The sequence below is a fragment of the Triticum urartu genome, chromosome 6A, assembly GCF_056163025.1.
Source record: "Triticum urartu cultivar PI428250 chromosome 6A, HENAU_Tu73, whole genome shotgun sequence".
Taxonomy (NCBI): domain Eukaryota; kingdom Viridiplantae; phylum Streptophyta; class Magnoliopsida; order Poales; family Poaceae; genus Triticum; species Triticum urartu.
Genome location: NC_141878.1, coordinates 158,034,246 through 158,056,862, shown reverse-complemented (window position 1 = coordinate 158,056,862; position 22,617 = coordinate 158,034,246). Strand labels below are relative to the sequence as shown.

The window sequence follows — 22,617 nt, the reverse complement described above, 5'->3', positions numbered from 1 at the left end:
GGCTCTCCTAAACCCTAGGCCTACGGTGCATATATAAGCCGAGGCCAGGCTAGTCAATAGAAAATCTCATATTCATTACTACAATCTCGTGGTAGATACCTGTACTATGTACTATCCTCATATCAATACAATCAAAAGGAGGACGTAGGGTATTATCTCTTCAAGAGAGCCCAAACCTGGGTAAAATTCTGTGTCCATGTTACCATCGCTCCAAGACGACTAGCTTAGGACCCCTACTACGAGATACGCCGGATATAGAACCGACAACTGCCCCCTTTCTTCCCTACTGCCTCACCACCGGCGGCGGCTGCGATTTCAGATCTGCGCTATAGGCAGCGACGACGGCGGAAGAGGTGGCGGCGTTTGCGGCGGATCTGGTGCCCCACTTGCTGTTGGCCACCGTCTGGTCGACCTAGTCTGTGCCATGGCTCCCCCTACGCCATCCTCGTCTCCGATGCCGGTAAGAAGCACCCCCTCCCCCTTTGTTAGCTCAGTGGTTAGGCCGTTAAGTTAGGTGTAGGATCGATTTCCCACTGAACGAACCGTCGATGTAGACTAGGTTATGGACGCACGGATGAGGCTGATAATCCAGGCAGCAGCACTGATTAGTGTGATTCAGGCATGGGTCATGTTCATGCACCAAAGAGTTGTTCGTCGTGCTAGGAGACCTTTGATCCGCTATGGTCCATTGTTTCCCCGGGAACAGGAGAGGATCCGAAATATGAACTACATCTACAACTGCAATGACGTCGAGGCTCTATAGATGCTTAGAATGAAAATAGCACCATTTGCCAGGCTTGTCGAGACCTTCAGGAGCAGGGGGGCTGTTACAAGATAGCATCAACACCAGTGCCGAAGAGCAAGTGGCCATGTTCCTCCATGTTGTTGGCCATAACCAGAGGTTCAGGGTCATTCACAACACGTTCAGGAGATCAATGGAGACCATCTCTAGATACTTCAAGCAGGTGCTTTATGTTGTTAGGGAGCTTAGAGGAGAGATAATCAGGAGACCATCTGGCCAGACTCCACCCAAGATTCGCGGAAGCCCAAGATGGTATCCATATTTCAAGGTGAGCATTGACAATATACACTTTTCATGACTTGATATGCTTGTATTGTTCAAGTTGAGCACTAACACGGGCTTGTAATGTCATTTTCAGGATTGCATTGGGGCAATAGATGGTACTCATGTCACTACCAGAGTTCCTAGGTCACAGTCTGCAGCATACAGGGGGAGGAAGCACTACACAAGTCAGAATGTGCTTGCTGCTGTTGACTTTGATCTGAAGTTCACATATGTGCTGGCTGGCTGTGAGGGGTCAGCATATGATGCTAACATTTTCACTGACAACATGAGTCGACCTGATGGGATCAACATCCCCGACGGCAAGTTCTACCTTGGAGATGCTGGCTATGCATGTTGGCCGGGTATTTTTCCACCCTTCAAGAAAAGAAGGTACCATCTCAACGAGTTCTCTCGTAGGAACTATCCTAGGACTGCACAGGAGCTGTTTAATCTCAGACACTCCAGCCTTAGAGTAACTGTTGAGAGGGCATTTGGAGCTCTGAAGAATATGTTTAAGATCCTAGATCAGAAGCCATTCCACTCATACTCCACTCAGATTAAACTAGTTCTTGCTTGTTGCATTCTGCATAATTGGATCCTCCGGTGGGGCTTTGATGAACGTGCCTGAGGAGGAAGATGTCGAGCCTGACGATGTTGTTAGCTCTGGCCATGGTGTGGAGGCATTTGACAACGACGTTTGGAAGAACAAAATGTTGGAGTGGGCAGAGGTGATGTGGCTTAACAGAGGTCAGTGCAGGATTTGAAGAAGATGGAAGAAGAACAACAAGCAGCAACAGCAAAAGCAGAAGAAGAGAGGAAGAGGAAGATCTGATAGCACCGACGAACTACCCCCTATTTAGCCAATGGCTCTTAGTAATTTGAACTGTCATTTGATAGTAGTTAGGATGAACTGTCATTTGTTTAAGTAGATGGCGCTACATGTTCAGATTCTGTGAGGTAAGCTCATCATTAGTTAGACGTGGTGACAACACCTTATGCAGGTTGCAACCAAACACCATGTCATATGTGCGCCTAATGCAATGCCGGCAACCAAACGCCGGGTCGAAAATGGTTGTCTCATGCAACTAGGGGCATGCAGGCAACCAAACTATGTGCATCTGGGTTTTTTTTGGCCTGCATCCCCTCAAACCGGCTCAATAGAGCCAGGCTCGCCGGGCCAGGCTGAATAGGCAATGTAATCAAACACGCCATAAGGTATTTAATGCACTTAGCACCTTATCTAAGCACCTTTGCATTGCGAAAAAAATTATATGAGACCAGGTCTCACGGTTAGTAGGTGAGACCAGTCCTGATGGATGACACGTGGCATTCACAAATCACAAAGTATCTAATCTCTCCCCCCTGATTTTAAGTAGGGGGTATGTGATGCTTTGTGATTTGTGAATGTCACGTGTCATCCATCAGGATAAATCTTGCGTGAAACCTGACCTCGTAGAATTCTTTTCCTTTCGATTGGAAGAGGTCTAATGGGCCTGGGCGGACTGGGGAATTAAATGCACCGGATCGGGGCGTTTTGGTTTTAGTAGAAGAAAAAAGAAAGAAAAATTGGATTAAAACCGTGGGTTCAAATCCATGGACGCTGGCACTCCGCCATCCACTCGCGCCGGCGCCGCCTCTAGCCTCCCTTCCCTCTGAAGCTCCCCGTCTCTTTCTTCGCTGGATCTAGCCGTCGGCCTCCCTCCTCGCTGAAGCTCGCCGGCGCCTTTCTCGGCCTTGCCGGACCGGCGCCGCCTGCAACTTCCTCCCCATCCGCTGGCCTTCGTCCCACCGTCGACCTCCACCACCTCGATGCAACGTTGCTCCTCCACGAGCTCCACGAGACCAAGACCGGTAAATCCCCTTCCCCTCCTCCTTTCTTGGCTGGATATACAAGGTGAGGGAGGCCCTCACTGAACCATTAGTAGATACCACTACAGAAGAAGCTCTGTCAGAAAGGGTTTGGCTCATTCCATTGCATGCTAAATTCTTCAGACACGCTCCAACTGTGTTACTCTGCTCTGCTGAATTGGTAAATGGCAATACATACACTAGCGATGATCAGGTTCAGACAATAATGTGTTGTTGCTGTCCTTGTCCACGTACTGAACCGAGGTGAGGGTCCATGCACGACACTGACGCAGCCTGCCCAGATTAGGCACACAGATTGCTTAGTTAAGGCAGGCAGTCCAGTGACAGGGGGTCAAGAGATGAGGTTATCCTTCCTGCTTTAGCAGCAGCGTCTCACCCTGAAGCTGCTATAGGATGCCTACAGCATGAATTATAATTTGAAGAGAACACGGGGCCGTACACACCTAATTTCAAAAACATATAGCAGGACATTTATTCCTGTACCACTGATGAAATGATCAGGTCAGTGGTCTTTCGAAGAGTCCCAGTAGCAAAACTCATGCTAAAGAAAAATGAACACAATAGGATAAGTAGTGCGCTTGCTTCTGCGATGTTAACGGGTCTGGGAGGCAATTGAAATTGTGGAGTTCAGAAACTGTCTCTGCCCATGAATGCTATATCTTTCATTAACCCTATGATAAACATGTCTAATCTCTAATTGCATAAGTAACTGGAAAACAAACCAGCATGGCTACACCTTTAAGGCTGTCTCTCATCTGAAAGCTTAGTGATATCAACTGAATGTACGCGTCAAAAAAAAAATCTACTGAATGTGTGTACTTTACAACTTTATCCTATATGAACTCTTGAGCTGTTGATCTTTTAATGCTTCTATTCTTTTGCTTGGATTGGTTGGTTCATTATGTAATGTCTCTTTTCAAAAAATAGTATGTAACATACTGTTTTTCTAGAATGATATTTGGATCTGCACTTGTGTGACTAAATGACTTTTCCTGTCTTTCTCACATGCAGGAACAATGAATGTTAGATGAAAGCGAGCACCCAAAACATCAAACGAGTGAATGCTAGATTTGAAGGACTGGCCATCCTTTGGCCATACTGAGTACCTGTAGTCTGTTGACTGCTTGAGCATGGTGAAATGATATTATTGTCCAAAACTCCAAGTGGAGCTCCTCCAGTCTCCCGAGCTGACCTACAAAACCGGCGATCTTGCCCCAAGCTGAAATTCTCCTATAAAGTTGTTGTGCCAGGCTCTGACCGTGACTGGATTTATCATCACCTCCCACGTTGTACATGAAAGGTACTCTATAGCCTCTAAAGAACTTGGGTAAGAACTAGTTTGACGTGCAGTGTGCAGGCTGTCATAGGGTAAGAACTATTATCAGTAGCATCACATGACCAACCGCGATGGCTAGTATTCTGAATGTCTTGCTGGAAGTTTTGAAGTACTGATCATGGCAAAATGCAATGGATAAAAACCATGGGTAAGCCCTTTCTCTTTTGTTCAAGTATTGATTCTTCTCTTCCTTGCTACTTTGAAGTATTGATTATTCTCCTCCTTGGTCATGTCATTTCCCAGCGTGTCAAAATGGGCACTCCTGATTTCTCTGCAGGAGGAAGGGAGCCGAGAAGCTGCGGATGACACTTGAAGGTGCAGAGGAAGAGGAAGAACTGCAACACGAGTGAATGTTGCCAACATTTCCCATTGCAATTGATTGAAGTTGTCACTATGAGTTCAGATTATGTATCAGGCATTGTAATTCCCTTGTATTCCAGTGGATTTATGTCAATGAATATGTGAATTCAGATATTCAGTGAAGTAAACACCATTGTCGCCAAGTATGTATTTTCTCTGCGACGTGACATGTGGTTTGATTTGATACTGGCACCATTTGTGTGGAACGAAATTTGCAGCAGTTGCCAAATTTGGCAGGTACATATGAGTTGCGGCAATTGTACTGAATATGTTAACTCAGTAGATCCATGTCAATGAATATGCTAATTAAGTGAAACTGGTCTGCATATACAGCAATTGTACTGAACAAAATTTGCAGCTGTTGCAAAATTTCAGACAGCAAGTACACATGAGCTGTTGGTAACAACGATGCATGTATGCACCAGGATTCAGGAAACGTGCTTTTTGGCGCCTTCTGGATGCGACAAATAAATTCTGCATTGTTGAGGTGTAAATTTTTCTCAAGGGAATAGAGCACACATATCTGCTCCTCTCCTGAAATACAGTCACTTGGAATAGTTCACACAAGAAATAGTCTTGGTGGAACCGTGTGCCTGTAATTATTCATGGTTATTATTCACAAAAGAACAATGGAGCATACATCAGATGAAAACATAGAAAGAGATCCGGTAGTGGCAGATGCTTGCACACATCAGACTGATCAGATCCAATGTTTTTACATGAAACAAAACCCTTTGCATTAATTGATCGATTGTGATCATAATGCGCACTAATTAATAGCCAAATTAAGAATCTCACTGGCACTACTGGAAAACATGCCAGTGAAATACTTCTACACACTTGCAACTACAGTAGTAGATTACATAGTTGACAACTTGTAGCTTCCTTTGCTTCCTATGCTTTTCTCAGCTAGGTGCCGACTCTGGTTCCTCTGCTTTGCTCAGCTAAGCAAGACTACCACCAACAAGGCTGCATTGCTTATGATTTCTTCCTCTGCTTCGATCGCTTGACCACACGTCCGTGGATTTACATCGCTTGAGCAAAATCCCGTTGACAAGCCATCGCAATGAGTTGAGCTTGAGCACGCCATGCTTCTTGTCTTGCTTGGAGCAGCTCCTCAGGGGACTTGGTCACGTCGGAGGGATCGATCCAGGGGTCGTTGGACTACACGGTGTCCGCCATCTGCTCCATCTTTCGCCGGGCCTCCGCTCGGCTGCGCTCGATGTCGTGTCGACGGCTGACCTCTTCTTCGGAGGTAGGGTGAGCCCAATCCATGGCGAGGCGAGCATTCTCGATCAGTTGGCGCATGCTGATCGGTGGCTTCGATTGCGTCGCGCTCGCCGGAGATTCGGCGACCTGGTTCTTGATCCCGGAACGGTGGAGGCACGTCGGACTCTTCAGATCCTTGCCGCTGCTGGGACACGGAAGCTTGCTGTTCTTGATGTTGGCGGGGACCGCGGCATGGAGCTCGCCCCCCGAGCAGGCACCGCGTACGCGCTTCGCCGGCGGCTGCACGTCGTGCACGGATCCGGGACGCTTTGGCCTCTTGGCAGCCGCGGGGTTCGCCATCAAGGCGGGGTTCACGCGCACGCGGGAGGAGCAGGCGTGCAGATCGGCGGCGGCGGCGCTACGGCGCGGGAGCAGAGCAGGCGGAAGCACCATGGTGCCGCCCATGGTCGCGGCCGCGGAGTCGCGAGAGCAACGATCCGGCGGCGGAAGGGAGGATGAGGATGCCGATCAGATTCGGATGGATCGGGAGTTGGGGAGACGGGGCGAGCAAGAAAGAAGAGACGCGGGAGACGGGGCGACAATCACGAGTATATCCGTCGATGGTTTGAATCCGAGTATAGCTCGAAAGCGCGGAGATTTGGACATTTACTGTGATGACATGACGCTATCTTTCCAACTTGTTTCAGTAAGAAATTCTACAACGACAACAACACTTGTACGTGCTGAAAACATTTTTTTGTTTTGAGAATAACAAGGGCGGTTATTAAAATAAGTTAGGAAGGAAACGATTTATACCATAAACCACCATAAGTTGCCAAAAGAATAAGGTCTAAGAGCATCTCCAACAGGCGCGTCAAACTAGCACCGCGCCACAAAATTCCCCGTTTTAGCACGCGCGCAACCGGAATAGTTGCTTCAGCAGACGCTATCCCGTGCGAGTGCGGCGGAGGGCTGAAAGGGTGGCCCGTTTTGTTGCCTCCTATCATGTCATTCGACGTCCCGCAGCGCATAATGATCTTCAGAAGGATCTCATTGAGGAGTGGTGGGCATGGAATGGACGACAAAAAGCATCATGATTTGTGCGTTCGTTATTGTATTGTTGAACTATTTGTTGTGTTTAATTGCACTATTTGTTGTATTCAACGATAAACTGTTTGTTTGAGTTGTAATAAACGAAATTGAACTATTTATTTTTGTTTGTTTTGATCTTTTTGCTTCTGTTTTCGAATGTATATATTGTTTGTGCGAGTGTCCCGCGTGCTGCATTTTTGCGCGCTGCATTTTAGCGTGGCTGCTGGAGCCAGCGCTGCGTGCCGCGTCAAATCAGACGATAGGCGCGCGCTATAAGCTGTCTTTTGCGCGCGGCGCATTCGGCGTCTGTCAGAGATGCTCTAAATAAATAGGCTGACCGATGGAACGGCCACGTCCAGCCGTGCATCCCCGTGGTAGAACAAGTAGGCGGCCATGGCAGCGGCACCAATCTCGATGGCCGTCGCTGGGTCAAGTAAGAGCGCGCCACCACCGGAAGAGGCCGGCAGCCCATGGCCGCACCTCCTGCAAGAGTTTCTGTGCTGGCGCTCCTGCGCATGCCGTCCCACGTCGACCGCGTCCGCCTCCGCGCCGTGTGCCGGCCGTGGCACTCCGCGGCGCGTGACCTGCCCCCGCTACTTCCATGGCTCGCCCTCCGTGACGGCACCTTCCTCAGCCTCCCCGACGGCGTGGTCCACCGCCTGCCTGCCATCCCAGCCAACGTCGCGAGCCGCGTCTCCACCGGCGGCATGCTCTTCCTCGTGCACGACGACGGCAACTGCTCTCTCATGAACCCTCTCACCGGGGAGACGACCCTGCAACACGTTGACCACGACATGCTCTGGTTTCAGATCACAAGATCGACTCCCCTCTACCTCGTCCCATACAACATCCACAAGATTGTGGTTTCGGACAACATCTTCGTCGTTTCAAGCAGGAACAACTGCCGGTTGCACATCTATGCCCGCGGGCCGCGGCCGCAAGCAGGCTCCATTAAGCTGCGTCCGTTGATTCCCAATGACATGGCACTCTTCAAAGGCAAGCTCTACATGATCACTGGTTGGACTTCGCCGGATGCGCAAGGCATCACTCGTCATCGGGAGCTCCATGTCCTGGACTTGCGGTCGGGCATGCAGCTTGCGGTCGGGCCTGCAGCACGACCAACACCAACCATCCGTCCAATGCTGTATACCAGGCACAACAGCAGAAATAGATTGCTCCTCGACCGGCTTCTACAAGCGCTATTACTACTTGGTCGTGTCCGGTGACCGGCTGCTCATGGTTGAACGGGAGATCGAAGAGGACCGTGTCTCTCGTAAACGAATCCGGACTCGGTGGCTCAAAGTCTTCGAAGCAATGGACCTAGACTTGGAGTGTGGCCATGGACGGTGGAGGAAGGTTGATAGGTTGAAGGAGCATGCTCTTTTTGTCAGCCTAGAATGCGCTTTCTCGCTCCCGGCTTTTGTTGATGGCTGTGCGGTTGGAGCTGGATCTCAAGAAAACTGCGTCTCCTTTGTAAGAGCATCTTCAACAGGCGCCGAACGCGTCGCGCGCAAAACACAGCTTTAGCGCGTCTCCATCGCCTGGTTTGGCGCGGCGCGCAGCGCTGGCTCCAGCTGCCGCGCTAAAATGCAGCACGCGCGCGCCGCTCCAGCAGCGCGCAAAAATGCAGCGCGCGCGACTCTCGCACAAACAACATATGCATTCGAAAACAGAAGCAAAAAATCAAAACAAACAAAAATAAATAGTTCAATTTTATTTATTACAACTCAAACAAACAATTTATCATTCAATACAAAAAATAATGCAATTAAACACAACAAATAGTTCAACAATACAATAACTAACGCACAAATTATGATGCTCTTTGTCGTCCATTCCATGCCCACCACTCCTCAATGAGACCCTTCTGAAGATCATTATGCGCTGCGGGACGTTGAATGGCATGATAGGAGGCAACAAAACGGGCCACCCTTTCAGCCCTTCGTCGCACTCGCACGAGATATCCCAAGAGCTCATACTGAGAGTAGTCTACATTTTGGTTACGCTCATTCTCGATGATCATATTGTGCATGATCACACAAGCGTGCATTATGTATCAAAGCATCTTCTGATCCCAAAATCTAGTCGGTCCTCTCACAATAGCAAATTGGACTTGCAAAATCCCAAAAGCTCTCTCCACATCTTTTCTAGCCGCCGCCTAAGCATTGTGGAAATCAAGATTTTTCTTACCTTCTGGCTTTTTCAACGGCTTGACAAAGGTTTGCCACTTTGGATAGATGCCATCTGCTAGATAATAGCCATAGTTGTATGTACGGCCATTTGCTACAAACTGCACCGGTGGCAACTCCCCATTTGCAATCTTGCTCATCAGTGGTGACCGGTTGACAACATTGATGTCATTCAAAGATCCAGGCATTCCAAAGAATGCATGCCAAATCCAAGTCTCTTGACCGGCCACCGCTTCAAGGATTATAGTGGAACCCTTTTTTGGCCGTGGAATTGCCCATGCCATGCCTTTGGACAATTTTTCCAAGTCCAACGCATGCAATCTATTGAGCCAAGCATGCCAGGAAAGCCGCGAGCTTTGTTTATCGCCAAAAGCCTTGCGACGTCTTCAGCGTTGGGAGATCTCAAATACTACTCGCCAAACACTTGCACAATTCCGACTGCGAAGCGCTTGACACACATGATGGCTTGACTCTCACCCATAGCCAAGTGATCATCAACAAAATCAGTCGGTATACCGTATGCCAACATACGCAAAGCGGCTGTCACCTTCTGAAAGGTGCTATGCCCGAGCTCTCCGGCGGCATTCCTCCTTTGCTGAAAAAAGCGGTCATGGCTCACTAGTTTCTCCGCAATGCGCCTAAACAATTCGGTGCTCATCCTAAACCGGTGACGAAAATACGACTCGGGGTATGTGGGATTCTCCGCAAAATAATGCCTGATCAATCTGTTGTGGGCATCGATCCTATCCCTCCAAATTTTCTGCCGACCCATAACTGAACCACCGTGCTTCGGTTTTTTTATTAATATGCATAGCTAGGATCATTGCAGGATCCTCCTCCTCTTCCATATCAAATTCTTCTTCGAAAGAATCATACGACGAACTCATCTACAATGTTGAATACTATGCTATAAATAAAAAACTACAATCAACATGCACGGAATTCATGGCTTTTGAGCAATACATATGAAGAAAGCGCGCGCGGGGCGGGGATAGGCCGGGGAAGCGCCGGAACGGTCGGCGGCTGGCGCGGTCGGCGGCGGCGGCGTGGCTCGATGGGGGGTGGGAGGTGCGAGCGAGCGCGCGAGAGCGGATGCAGCAAATAAGCGGTGCGCGATTGCGTTTCGGCCCGCGCGCTGGACTACGTATGCCGCGCGCGCTGTTTTCGCGCGCCAGCTATAGCAACTATTTCAATTGCGCGCGTGCTAAAATGAGGAATTTTACGGCGCGGTGTTAATTTGGCGCACCTGTTGAAGATACTCTAAGAGAGTTTAAACTCGACACTCATCCGACATGTGAGGTAAAGACCGAGGACGATCATCTCTGTTGCGGTGTGTACAATATCAGAGACCACCGTGGCGCCATTACCCACAGAGATGCTGGCCAAGACAGCGGTGGCACATGCCGGTCCATGGTCCTTGACTGGTTCCCTTTGCCCACAAACTAACCTTACGGTATTAGTTTTAGTGTATATGCAATTTAGTCAGTGATTAGGATTTGGGAGTATATGTCGGATGCATGTAATGCTCAAGAGTAAGGATAAACTCTTTTCTTTTGCTGGAATAAACATTAACTTTAGGGAGGATCAATTAATTGCGGGCTCGTGGGCTCGTATGATTTCCTAAATGAAATAGTAGTATACTACTCCCTCCATTCCAAAATATAGTGCGCCCGCGCTTTTCGAGATCCAACTTTGACCATAAATTTAACCAACAAGACCAACTGCGGCGGGAGAAAAAATTATATAATTGAAAACTTCTTTCGAATACGAATTCACTGATATAATTTTTGCTACCGCTGCAATCGGTCTTGGCAGTTAAATTTACGGTCAAAGTTGAAGCACGGGAAGAGAGGAAGCACTACATTGTGGAATGGAGGGAGTATCAAAGACTAGATTTTCTTTTAAAAAAACTGATACGTACGCATGAGCTAGCCACACTTCTGCTTTACAAAAACTGAGAGTCATTTATTGAAAGGTTAAGAGTGTCAAAGTGCAAGAGTGTAAGTTTTCTTTACTTGTGGGAAGCAAAGAGAGTGTGAGGTGACCTACTGGGATTGAACAATCAGATGTTCACTGTTGGGGAACGTAGCATAAATTCAAAATTTTCCTACGTGTCACCAAGATCAATCTATGGAGTCATCTAGCAACGAGGGAGGATTGGATCTACATACCCTTGTAGATCGCGCGCGGAAGCGTTTAAGAGAACGAGGTTGATGGAGTCGTACTCGTCGTGATTCAAATCACCGATGATCCTAGCGCCGAACGGACGGCACCTCCGCGTTCAACACACGTACGGAACGGAGATGTCTCCCATGCCTTGATCCAGCAAGGAGGAGGGAGAGGTTGATGGAGATCCAGCAGCACGACGGCGTGGTGGAAGTAGCGGGATTCCAACAGGGCTTCGCTAAGCGCTGCGGGAGGAGGAAGATGTGTCACGGGAGGGAGAGGGAGGCGCCAGGCCTTAGATTTGTTTGCTCCTCCTTTTCCCCACTATATATAGGGCCAAGGGAGAGGGGGAGGCGCAGCCCTTGCCCCTTCCTCCAAGGAAGGGTGCGGCCAAGGGTGGGGAGGAGTCCATCCTCCCCAAGGCACCTCGGAGGTGCCTTCCCCCTTTAGGACTCTCCCCTTTTTCTCTTCTCTTGGCGCATGGGCCTCTTGGGGCTGGTGCCCTTGGCCCATATAGGCCAAGGCACAACCCCTACAGCCCATGTGGCCCTCCGGGGCAGGTGGCCCCACCCGGTGGACCCCCGGGACCCTTCCGGTGGTCCCGGTACAATACCGATGACCCCGAAACTTGTCCCGATGGCCGAAATAGCACTTCCTATATATAATTCTTTACCTCCGGACCATTCCGGAACTCCTCGTGACGTCCGGGATCTCATCCGGGACTCCGAACAACTTTCGGGTTACCGCATACTAATATCTCTATAACCCTAGCGTCACCGAACCTTAAGTGTGTAGACCCTACGGGTTCGGGAGACATGCAGACATGACCGAGACGTTCTCTGGTCAATAACCAACAGCGGGATCTGGATACCCATGTTGGCTCCCACATGTTCCACGATGATCTCATCGGATGAACCACGATGTCAAGGACTTAATCAATCCCGTATACAATTCCCTTTGTCTAGCGGTACGATACTTGCCCGAGATTCGATCGTCGGTATCCTGATACCTTGTTCAATCTCGTTACCGGCAAGTCTCTTTTACTCGTTCCGTAACACATCATCCCGTGATCAACTCCTTGATCACATTGTGCACATTATGATGATGTCCTACCGAGTGGGCCCAGAGATACCTCTTCGTCACACGGAGTGACAAATCCCAGTCTCGATTCGTGCCAACCAAACAGACACTTTCGGAGATACCCGTAGTGTACCTTTATAGCCACCCAGTTACGTTGTGACGTTTGGTACACCCAAAGCATTCCTATAGTATCCGGGAGTTGCACAATCTCATGGTCTAAGGAAATGATACTTGACATTAGAAAAGCTTTAGCATACGAACTATATGATCTTGTGCTAGGCTTAGGATTGGGTCTTGTCCATCACATCATTCTCCTAATGATGTGATCCCGTTATCAACGACATCCAATGTCCATGGTCAGGAAACCGTGACCATCTATTGATCAACGAGCTAGTCAACTAGAGGCTTACTAGGGACATGGTGTTGTCTATGTATCCACACATGTATCTGAGTTTCCCATCAATACAATTCTAGCATGGATAATAAACGATTATCATGAACAAGGAAATATAATAATAACTAATTTATTATTGCCTCTAGGGCATATTTCCAACAGTCTCCCACTTGCACTAGAGTCAATAATCTAGTTCACATCGCCATGTGATTAACACTCACAGGTCACATCGCCATGTGACTAACACCCAAAGAGTTCTGGGTTTGATCATGTTGCTTGTGAGAGAGGTTTTAGTCAACGGGTCTGAACCTTTCAGATCCGTGTGTGCTTCACAAATCTCTATGTCATCTCCTAGATGTAGCTACCATGTTCTATTTGGAGCTATTCCAAATAGCTGTTCTACTTGGAGCTATTCCAAATTGTTGCTCCATTATACGTATCCGGCATCTCTACTCAGAGCTATCCGGATAGGTGTTAAGCTTGCATCGACGTAACTCTTTACGTCGAACTCTCTATCACCTCCATAATCGAGAAACATATCCTTATTCCTCTAAGGATAATTTTGACCGCTGTCCTGTGATCCATACTTGGATCACTCTTGTACCCCTTGACTGACTCATGGCAAGGCACACTTCAGGTGCGGTACACAGCATAGCATACTGTAGAGCCTATGTCTTGAGCATAGGGGACGACCTTCGTCCTTTCTCTCTCTTCTGCCGTGGTCGAGCTTTAAGTCTTAACTTCATACCTTACAACTCAGGCAAGAACTCCTTCTTTGACTGATCCATCTTGAACACCTTCAAGATTATGTCAAGGTATGTGCTCATTTGAAAGTACTATTAAGCGTTTTGATCTATCCTTATAGATCTAGATGCTCAATGTTCAAGTAGCTTAATCCAGGCTTTCCATTGAAAAACACTTTCCAAATAACCCTATATGCTTTCCAGAAATTCTACATCATTTCTGATCCATAACATATACTCATCAGAAATTCTATAGTGCTCCCACTCACTTCTTTGGAAATACAAGTTTCTCATAAACTTTGTATAAACCCAAAATCTTTGATCATCTCATCAAAGCATACATTCCAACTCCGAGATGCTTACTCCAGTCCTTAGAAGGATAGCTGGAGCTTTGCATACTTATTAGCATCTTTCAGGATTGACAAAACCTTCCGGTTGTATCACATACAACCTTTCCTCAAGAAAATCGTCGAGGAAACAATGTTTTGACATCCTATCTGCAAGATTTCATAAATAATGCAGTAATCGCTAATATAATTCCAACAGACTCTTAGCATCGCTACGAGTGAGAAAGTCTCATCATAGTCAACTCCTTGAACTTGTCGAAAAACATCTTAACGACAAGTCGAGCTTTCTTAATGGTGATACTTACCATCATTGTCCGTCTTCCTTTTAAAATCCATCTACACTCAACAGCCTTATGACCATCGAGTTGTTCTGTCAAAGTCTACACTTTGTTTTCATACATGGATCCTATCTCGGATTTTATGGCCTCGAGCCATTTATCGGAATCCAGGCCCACCATCGCTTCTCCATAGCTCGTAGGTTCATTGTTGTCTAGCAACATGACTTCCAAGACAGGATTACGTATCACTCTGAAGTAGTACGCATCCTTGTCATCCCACGAGGTTTGATAGTGACTTGATCTGAAGTTTCATGATCACCATCATAAGCTTCCACTTCAATTGGTGTAGGTGCCACAGGAACAACTTCCTGTGCCCTGCCACACACTAGTTGAAGAGATGGTTCAATAACCTCATCAAGTCTCCACCATCCTCCCACTCAATTCTTTCGAGAGAAACTTTTCCTCGAGAAAGGACCCGATTCTAGAAACAATCCTTTATTGCTTTCGGATCTGAGACAGGAGGTATACCCAACTGTTTTTGGGTTGTCCTATGAAGATGCATTTATCCGCTTTGGGTTCGAGCTTATCGGCCTGAAACTTTTTCACATAAGCGTCGCAGCCCCAAACTTTTAAGAAATGACAGCTTAAGTTTCTCTAAACCATAATTCATACGGTGTCATCTCATCGGAATTACGTGGTGCCCTACTTAAAGTGAATGTGGTTGTCTTTAATGCCTAACCCATAAACTATCGTGGTAATTCGATAAGAGACATCATGGTATGCATCATATCCAATAGGGTGCAGTTATGATGTTCGGACACACCATCACACTATGGTGTTCCAGGTTGTATTAGTTGTGAAACGATTTCCACAATGTCTTAATTTTGTGCCAAACTCGTAATTCAGATATTCATCTCTATGATCATATCATAGATCTTTTATCCTCTTGTCACGACGATCTTTCAACTTCACACTGAAATTACTTGAACCTTTCAATAATTCAGACTCGTGATTCATCAAGTAAATGTACTCAACATCTACTCAAATCATCTGTGAAGAAAGAACATAACGATATCCACTACATGCCTCAGCACTCATTGGACTGCACACATCAAAATGTATTACTTCCAACAAGTTGCTTTCTAGTTCCATTTTACTGAAAACGAGGCTTTCAGTCATCTTGCCCATGTGGTATGATTTGCATGTCTCAAGTGATTCAAAATCAAGTGAGTCCAAACAGTCCATTTGCATGGAGTTTCTTCATGCATATACACCAATAGACATGGTTCGCATGTCTCAAACCTTTCAAAAACGAGTGAGCCCAAAGATCCATCAACATGGAGCTTCTTCATGCGTTTTATACCGATATGACTTACGTGGCAGTGCCACAAGTAGGTGGTACTATCATTACTATCTTTTGGCATGAACATGTGTATCACTACGATCGAGATTCAATGAACCATTCATTTTAGGTGTAAGACCATTGAAGGTATTATTCAAATAAACAGAGTAACCATTATTCTCCTTAAATGAATAACCGTATTGCTATAGACATAATCCAATCATGTCTATGCTCAACGCAAACACCAAACTCGATGGTAGAGGGAGCGTGCGATGCTTGATCATATCAACCTTGGAAACACTTCCAACACATGTCGTCAGCTCACCTTTAGCTAGTCTCCGTTTATTCCGTAGCTTTTATTTCGAGTTACTAACATTTAGCAACCGAACCGGTATCTAATACCCTGGTGCTACTAGGAGTACTAGTAAAGTACACATCAACACAATGTATATCCAATATACTTCTATCGACCTTGCCAGCCTTCTCATCTACCAAGTATCTAGGGTAATTCTGCTCCAGTGGCTGTTCCCTTATTACAGAAGCACTCAGTCTCGGGTTTGGGTTCGACCTTGGGTTTCTTCACTAGAGCAGCAGCTGAATTGCCGTTTCATGAAGCATCCCTTTTTGCCCTTGCCCTTCTTGAAACTAGTGGTTTCACCAACCATCAACAATTGATGCTCCTTCTTGATTTCTACTTTCGCGGTGTCAAACATCGCGAATATCTCAAGGATCATCATATATGTCCCTGATATGTTATAGTTCATCACGAAGCTCTAGCAGCTTGGTGGTAATGACTTCGGAGAAACATCACTATCTTATCTGGAAGATCAACTCCCACTTGATTCAAATGATTGTTGTACTCAGACAATCTGAGCACAAGCTCAACAATTGAGCTTTTCTCCCTTAGTTTGCAGGCTAAGAAAATCGTCGGAGGTCTTATACCTCTTGACGTGGGCACGAGCCTGAAATCCCAATTTCAGTCCTCAAAACATCTCATATGTTTTTCGACGTTTCAAAACCGTCTTCGGTGCCTCAACTCTAAACCGTTTAACCGAACTATCACGTAGTTATCAAAATGTGTATGTCAGATGTTCTCAACATCCACAGACAACGTTCGAGGTTCAGCACACTGAGCAGTGCATTAAGGACATAAGCCTTCTAAGAAGCAATGAGGACAATCCTCAGTCTACGGACCTAGTCCGCATAATTGCTACTATCAACTTTCAACTAATTTTCTCTAGGAACATATCTAAACAGTAGAACTATAGTGTGAGCTACGACATAATTTGCAAAATCCTTTTGACTATGTTCAGGATAATTAAGTTCATCTTATGAACTCCCACTCAGATAGACATCCCTCTAGTCATCTAAGTGATTACATAATCCGAGTCAACTAGGCCGTGTCCGATCATCACGTGAGACGGACTAGTCAACTTCGGTGAACATCTTCATGTTGATCATATCTTCTATACGACTCATGCTCGACCTTTCGGTCTTCTGTGTTCCGAGGCCATGTCTGTACATGCTAGGCTCGTCAAGTTAACCCTAAGTGTTTTCCATGTGTTCCGAGGCCATGTCTGTACATGCTAGGCTCGTCAACACCCGTTGTATGTGAACGTAAGGATCCATCACACCCGATCATCACGACGTGCTTAGAAACGACGAACTTTAGGAACGGTGCACAGTTAGGGGAGAACACTTCTTGAAATTGTTATGAGGGATCATCTTATTTACTACCGTCGTTCTAAGCAAATAAGATGTATAAACATGATAAACATCACATGCAATCAAATAGTGACATGATATGGCCAATATCATATTGCTCCTTTTGATCTCCATCTTCGGGGCTCCATGATCATCATCGTCACCGGCATGACACCATGATCTCCATCATCGTGTCTTCTTGAAGTTTCCACGTCATCTATTACTTCTACTACTACAGCTAACGGTTAGCAATAAAGTAAAGTAATTACATGACGTTTATGTTGACACGCAGGTCATGAATAAATAAAGACAACTCCTATGGCTCCTGCCGGTTGTCATACTCATCGACATGCAAGTCGTGATTCCTATTACAGGAACATGATCAATCTCATACATCACATATATCATTCATCACATCCTTTGGCCATATCACATCACATAGCATACCCTGCAAAAACAAGTTAGACGTCCTCTAATTGTTGTTTGCATGTTTTACGTGGCTGCTATGGGTTTCTAGCAAGAACGTTTCTTACCTACGCAAAGACCACAACGTGATATTCCAATTGCTATTTACCCTTCACAAGGACCCTGTTCATCGAATCCGATCCGACTAAAGTGGGAGAGACAGACACCCGCCAGCCACCTTATGCAAATAGTGCATGTTTGTCGGTGGAACCGGTCTCACGTAAGTGTACGTGTAAGGTTGGTCCGGGCCGCTTCATCCCACGATGCCGCCGAATCAAGATAAGACTAGTAACGGCAAGCATATTGAACAAAATCAACGCCCACAACTACTTTGTGTTCTACTCGTGCATAGAATCTACGCAATAGACCTAGCTCATGATGCCACTGTTGGGGAACGTAGCATAAATTCAAAATTTTCCTACGTGTCACCAAGATCAATCTATGGAGTCATCTAGCAACGAGGGAGGATTGGATCTACATACCCTTGTAGATCGCGCGCGGAAGCGTTCAAGAGAACGGGGTTGATGGAGTCGTACTCGTCGTGATTCAAATCACCGATGATCCTAGCGCCGAACGGACGGCACCTCCGCGTTCAACACACGTACGGAACGGAGGCGTCTCCCATGCCTTGATCCAGAAAGGAGGAGGGAGAGGTTGATGGAGATCCAGCAGCACGACGGCGTGGTGGAAGTAGCGGGATTCCAACAGGGCTTCGCTAAGCGCTGCGGGAGGAGGAAGATGTGTCACGGGAGGGAGAGGGAGGCGCCAGGCCTTAGATTTGTTTGCTCCTCCTTTTCCCCACTATATATAGGGCCAAGGGAGAGGGGGAGGCGCAGCCCTTGCCCCTTCCTCCAAGGAAGGGTGCGGCCAAGGGTGGGGAGGAGTCCATCCTCCCCAAGGCACCTCGGAGGTGCCTTCCCCCTTTAGGACTCTCCCCTTTTTCTCTTCTCTTGGCGCATGGGCCTCTTAGGGCTGGTGCCCTTGGCCCATATAGGCCAAGGCACAACCCCTACAGCCCATGTGGCCCCCCGGGGCAGGTGGCCCCACCCGGTGGACCCCCGGGACCCTTCCGGTGGTCCCGGTACAATACCGATGACCCCGAAACTTGTCCCGATGGCCGAAATAGCACTTCCTATATATAATTCTTTACCTCCGGACCATTCCGAAACTCCTCGTGACGTCCGGGATCTCATCCGGGACTCCGAACAACTTTTGGGTTACCGCATACTAATATCTCTATAACCCTAGCGTCACCAAACCTTAAATGTGTAGACCCTACGGGTTCGGGAGACATGCAGACATGACCGAGACGTTCTCTGGTCAATAACCAACAGCGGGATCTGGATACCCATGTTGGCTCCCACATGTTCCACGATGATCTCATCGGATGAACCACGATGTCAAGGACTTAATCAATCCCGTATACAATTCCCTTTGTCTAGCGGTACGATACTTGCCCGAGATTCGATCGTCGGTATCCTGATACCTTGTTCAATCTCGTTACCGGCAAGTCTCTTTTACTCGTTCCGTAACACATCATCCCGTGATCAACTCCTTGATCACATTGTGCACATTATGATGATGTCCTACCGAGTGGGCCCAGAGATACCTCTTCGTCACACGGAGTGACAAATCCCAGTCTCGATTCGTGCCAACCAAACAGACACTTTCGGAGATACCCGTAGTGTACCTTTATAGCCACCCAGTTACGTTGTGACATTTGGTACACCCAAAGCATTCCTACAGTATCCGGGAGTTGCACAATCTCATGGTCTAAGGAAATGATACTTGACATTAGAAAAGCTTTAGCATAGGAACTATATGATCTTGTGCTAGGCTTAGGATTGGGTCTTGTCCATCACATCATTCTCCTAATGATGTGATCCCGTTTTCAACGACATCCAATGTCCATGGTCAGGAAACCGTGACCATCTATTGATCAACGAGCTAGTCAACTAGAGGCTTACTAGGGACATGGTGTTGTCTATGTATCCACACATGTATCTGAGTTTCCCATCAATACAATTCTAGCATGGATAATAAACGATTATCATGAACAAGGAAATATAATAATAACTAATTTATTATTGCCTCTAGGGCATATTTCCAACATTCACTGCCTGCCTACTATCATGCAGCGCATCCACCCTTCTCCGAAAAAGGGTTTCCCCCCGCTTTATATTATAAAGCCATCGACCAAGCATCCAACACAAGAGTACAGGTTCCAAACAAGTCAACAAGTCATGCTGGGGACACAGCGAAACAAGCCCCCAAAAAGAAGAAGAAAGAAAAAGAGAGCTAATCCGGCTCGGGTGGGGCTGGCCGTGGAGGAGATGCTGGCGAAAGGGCTGCTGCCGAAGATCGAAGGCCTGCACTGATGTTGTCAAGGGTGTCCCGATCACACCGCTTGCTAAGCGGTCTCTAGAGCTGTAAGAGGCCACACATTTTATAGATAGCGTCAGTCGCACGGTTGGGAATCACACGTTCAATGACAAGCTTATTGTGGATACACCACAGGGTCCAAACAAGGGTCCCCAAAGCCACCCAAGTGGCGGCTTTCCAGGGGGTAGGGAGGCTAAAGGCCTCCCCAAACAAGTCCGGGAGGTTACCGTGGCACCAATGGCCACCCACGACCTCCCGGAAGCAACTCCACAGGAATTGTGCTGCAGGGCAACGGAAGAAAATGTGGTTGCAATCTTCCGGGACCAAGCAGAGGGGGCAGAGGCCATCCCCAGGGCCACTACGCTTGCGGACCTCCGTGCCCGAGGGTAGTCGGCCTCGAACCCACTGCCAAAGGAAGATGCGGATCTTCAGGGGAAGTTTGATTTCCCAAAGAACAGATAATTCCGCCGGTCTCGGAGTGGGTACAATTGCCTGATAAAGGGACCTAGTTGAGAAGCGGCCATTTGGCTCAAGATGCCAAGATAGCGTATCCGGCTCGAGGGAGGGGGAGCGGAGTGCAATACATTCGACTAGCTCGTCCCATTGTTCTCGTTCCGCCGCCCCAAAGGTACGGCGGAAGGTAACAACCCCCAAGTCTGCTAAGGCAACCGCCACCGGTAAGAGTGGGCGGGTGCAGATCGAAAATAATGAAGGGAAGCGCACCGCAAATGAGCGGGGCCCCGCCCATTGATCTAGCCAAAAGAGGGTACCAGCGCCGGACCCTACAGAGATGGCGGTCCCAATGCGTAGCACAGGCATCAGACGGATCACCGATTGCCAGAACTGGGACCTGCCTGACCTAGAGGCAAAGACCAATGGTTGACCACGAAGGTACTTAGCGCGAATAATCTCCAGCCATAGGCCGCCCTCCTAAGGCTGGATCCGCCAGAGCCATTTCGAGAGGAGGGCAATATTCATCCGCTTGGATGAGATGACCCCAAGACCACCCTGGTCCTTAGGCTTACAGATCTCAGACCACTTCACCATGTGGTATTTCTGTTTATTATTCTCGCCGGCCTAGAAGAACCGGGAGAGGATTTTGGTTACCTCCTGATGGAGGGATTCATGTAAACTATAGAATCACTCTAGCGGCCTTGGATAGCTATCTCCCTTGCCAAGGCTCCATCCGTGGTTGGAGCCTGGCAACTATAGGGCGGAAGTCTTTCTGTAGTAGACGATTGTCACTGACCGGCAAGCCAAGGTAAGCAGTCGGAAATGACCCCAACCGACAATTCAAGCGGTTGGCAATGCGCTGGGCTTCCGACGTGAATATTCGAGCACCATGAACTCACTTTTGGCAAAGTTGATCGTGAGGCCCGACATCTCCTGAAAACAGAGGAGGAGGAATTTGAGGTTCCGGATATCCTCATCCGAACCCTCCACCATCATAATGGTGTCGTCAGCATATTGGAGATGGGTCAGGCCTCCATTGGCCACAAGATGGGGGCAAATCCCCCTAATGTGCCCTGCTTGCCTTGCCAAATCAAGAATCAAGGCTAACGCATCAACCACAAGGTTGAAAAGGAAAGGGGAAATCGGGTCCCCTTGTCGAACACCTTGTCCTAGTGTGAAATAGGGTCCAATTTCCCCATTGATATTAACGGCAGTACGACCGCTTGTCACAAGTTGCATCACCCGAGCCACCCAATGGGGGTCGAAGCCACGTTTAAGCAATACTTCCCGAAGGAAGGACCAATGGACGGTATCATATGCTTTGTGAAAGTCAATCTTGAAGAACACCGCGCGAAGGTGTTTGGTATTGACCTCATGAATGATTTCATGGAGGACAAGAACCCCATCAAGAATATATCTACCTTTCGTGAAGGCCGATTGGTTCGGGTGGTGAATCCGAGGAGCGATCAGGGCCGCCCTAGTGGCATACCCCTTGGCCAGAATCCGAAATATCACATTAAGGACGGTGATGGGGCAGAACTGCCTAATGTCGGCAGCTCCGGGGACTTTAGGAATCAGGGAGATGGTCCCGTAGTTGAGACGAGACATGTCCAATGTCCCCCTGGCGAAGTCCCAGAATAGGTCCAGAATGATCTCCTTAACCATCGGCCAGAAGGCCTGGAAAAAACGGACTGGAAGCCCGTCGGGGCCTGGGGCCGAGGCCGGGTTCATCGATTTGACGAACGCTTCCACCTCCGCGGCATAAAATGGGGCCATTAACGTCGCATTTTCCGCCGGGGAAACTAGCTAGTCATGTGACCAGATATGGTCGGCCAGGGCGACACCGCCCCTGGCACGGCCCATAAATAACGACTTATAAAAGTCGTCCACCAAAGCGTGAATCGCTGGTGGATCCTGAAAAAGCTAGTCGCCCTCCCATAAAAGGAGGATGGAGCAACGTCTCCTACGACCATTGGCGATCGCCTGGAAGTAAGTTGTGTTGGCATCACCAAACAACACCCACTTTATAGATCCGCGTTGGCACCAAAATTCTTCCTCCTTGGAGTAGATCTCCATGAGGGACTCTTCCAGGTTGTATCTATATGCCCATTCCTCTGCAGAGATCCCTGAGGTATCAGCGCG

The 22,617-nt window shown here is 47.8% G+C and overlaps 1 protein-coding gene, 1 long non-coding RNA gene and 2 pseudogenes across 2 annotated transcripts; 2 read left to right on the top strand and 2 right to left on the bottom strand.

Moving 5' to 3' along the window:
• The first annotated feature begins 562 nt into the window (after positions 1-562).
• On the top strand, positions 563-1,830 carry LOC125516742 (uncharacterized; annotated as a pseudogene).
• Positions 1,831-2,599: 769 nt separating this feature from the next.
• On the top strand, positions 2,600-4,759 carry LOC125517147 (uncharacterized). Its single transcript, XR_007287428.2, has 3 exons — positions 2,600-2,917; positions 3,947-4,419; positions 4,515-4,759. It is a non-coding gene; the product is annotated as an uncharacterized LOC125517147 (long non-coding RNA).
• A 455-nt stretch (positions 4,760-5,214) lies between these two features.
• On the bottom strand, positions 5,215-6,465 carry LOC147964574 (uncharacterized). Its single transcript, XM_087527218.1, has one exon. It carries the CDS (start codon positions 6,303-6,305, stop codon positions 5,796-5,798), a length of 510 nt encoding a protein of 169 aa, XP_087383344.1. The 5' UTR covers positions 6,306-6,465; the 3' UTR covers positions 5,215-5,795.
• Positions 6,466-9,090: 2,625 nt separating this feature from the next.
• On the bottom strand, positions 9,091-22,251 carry LOC147964573 (uncharacterized; annotated as a pseudogene).
• Between the last annotated feature and the right edge of the window lie 366 nt (positions 22,252-22,617).

Excerpts from the sequence above, each read along its gene's own strand:
- LOC147964574 (XM_087527218.1), bottom strand. The coding sequence starts at position 6,305 with ATGGGCGGCACCATGGTGCTTCCGCCTGCTCTGCTCCCGCGCCGTAGC.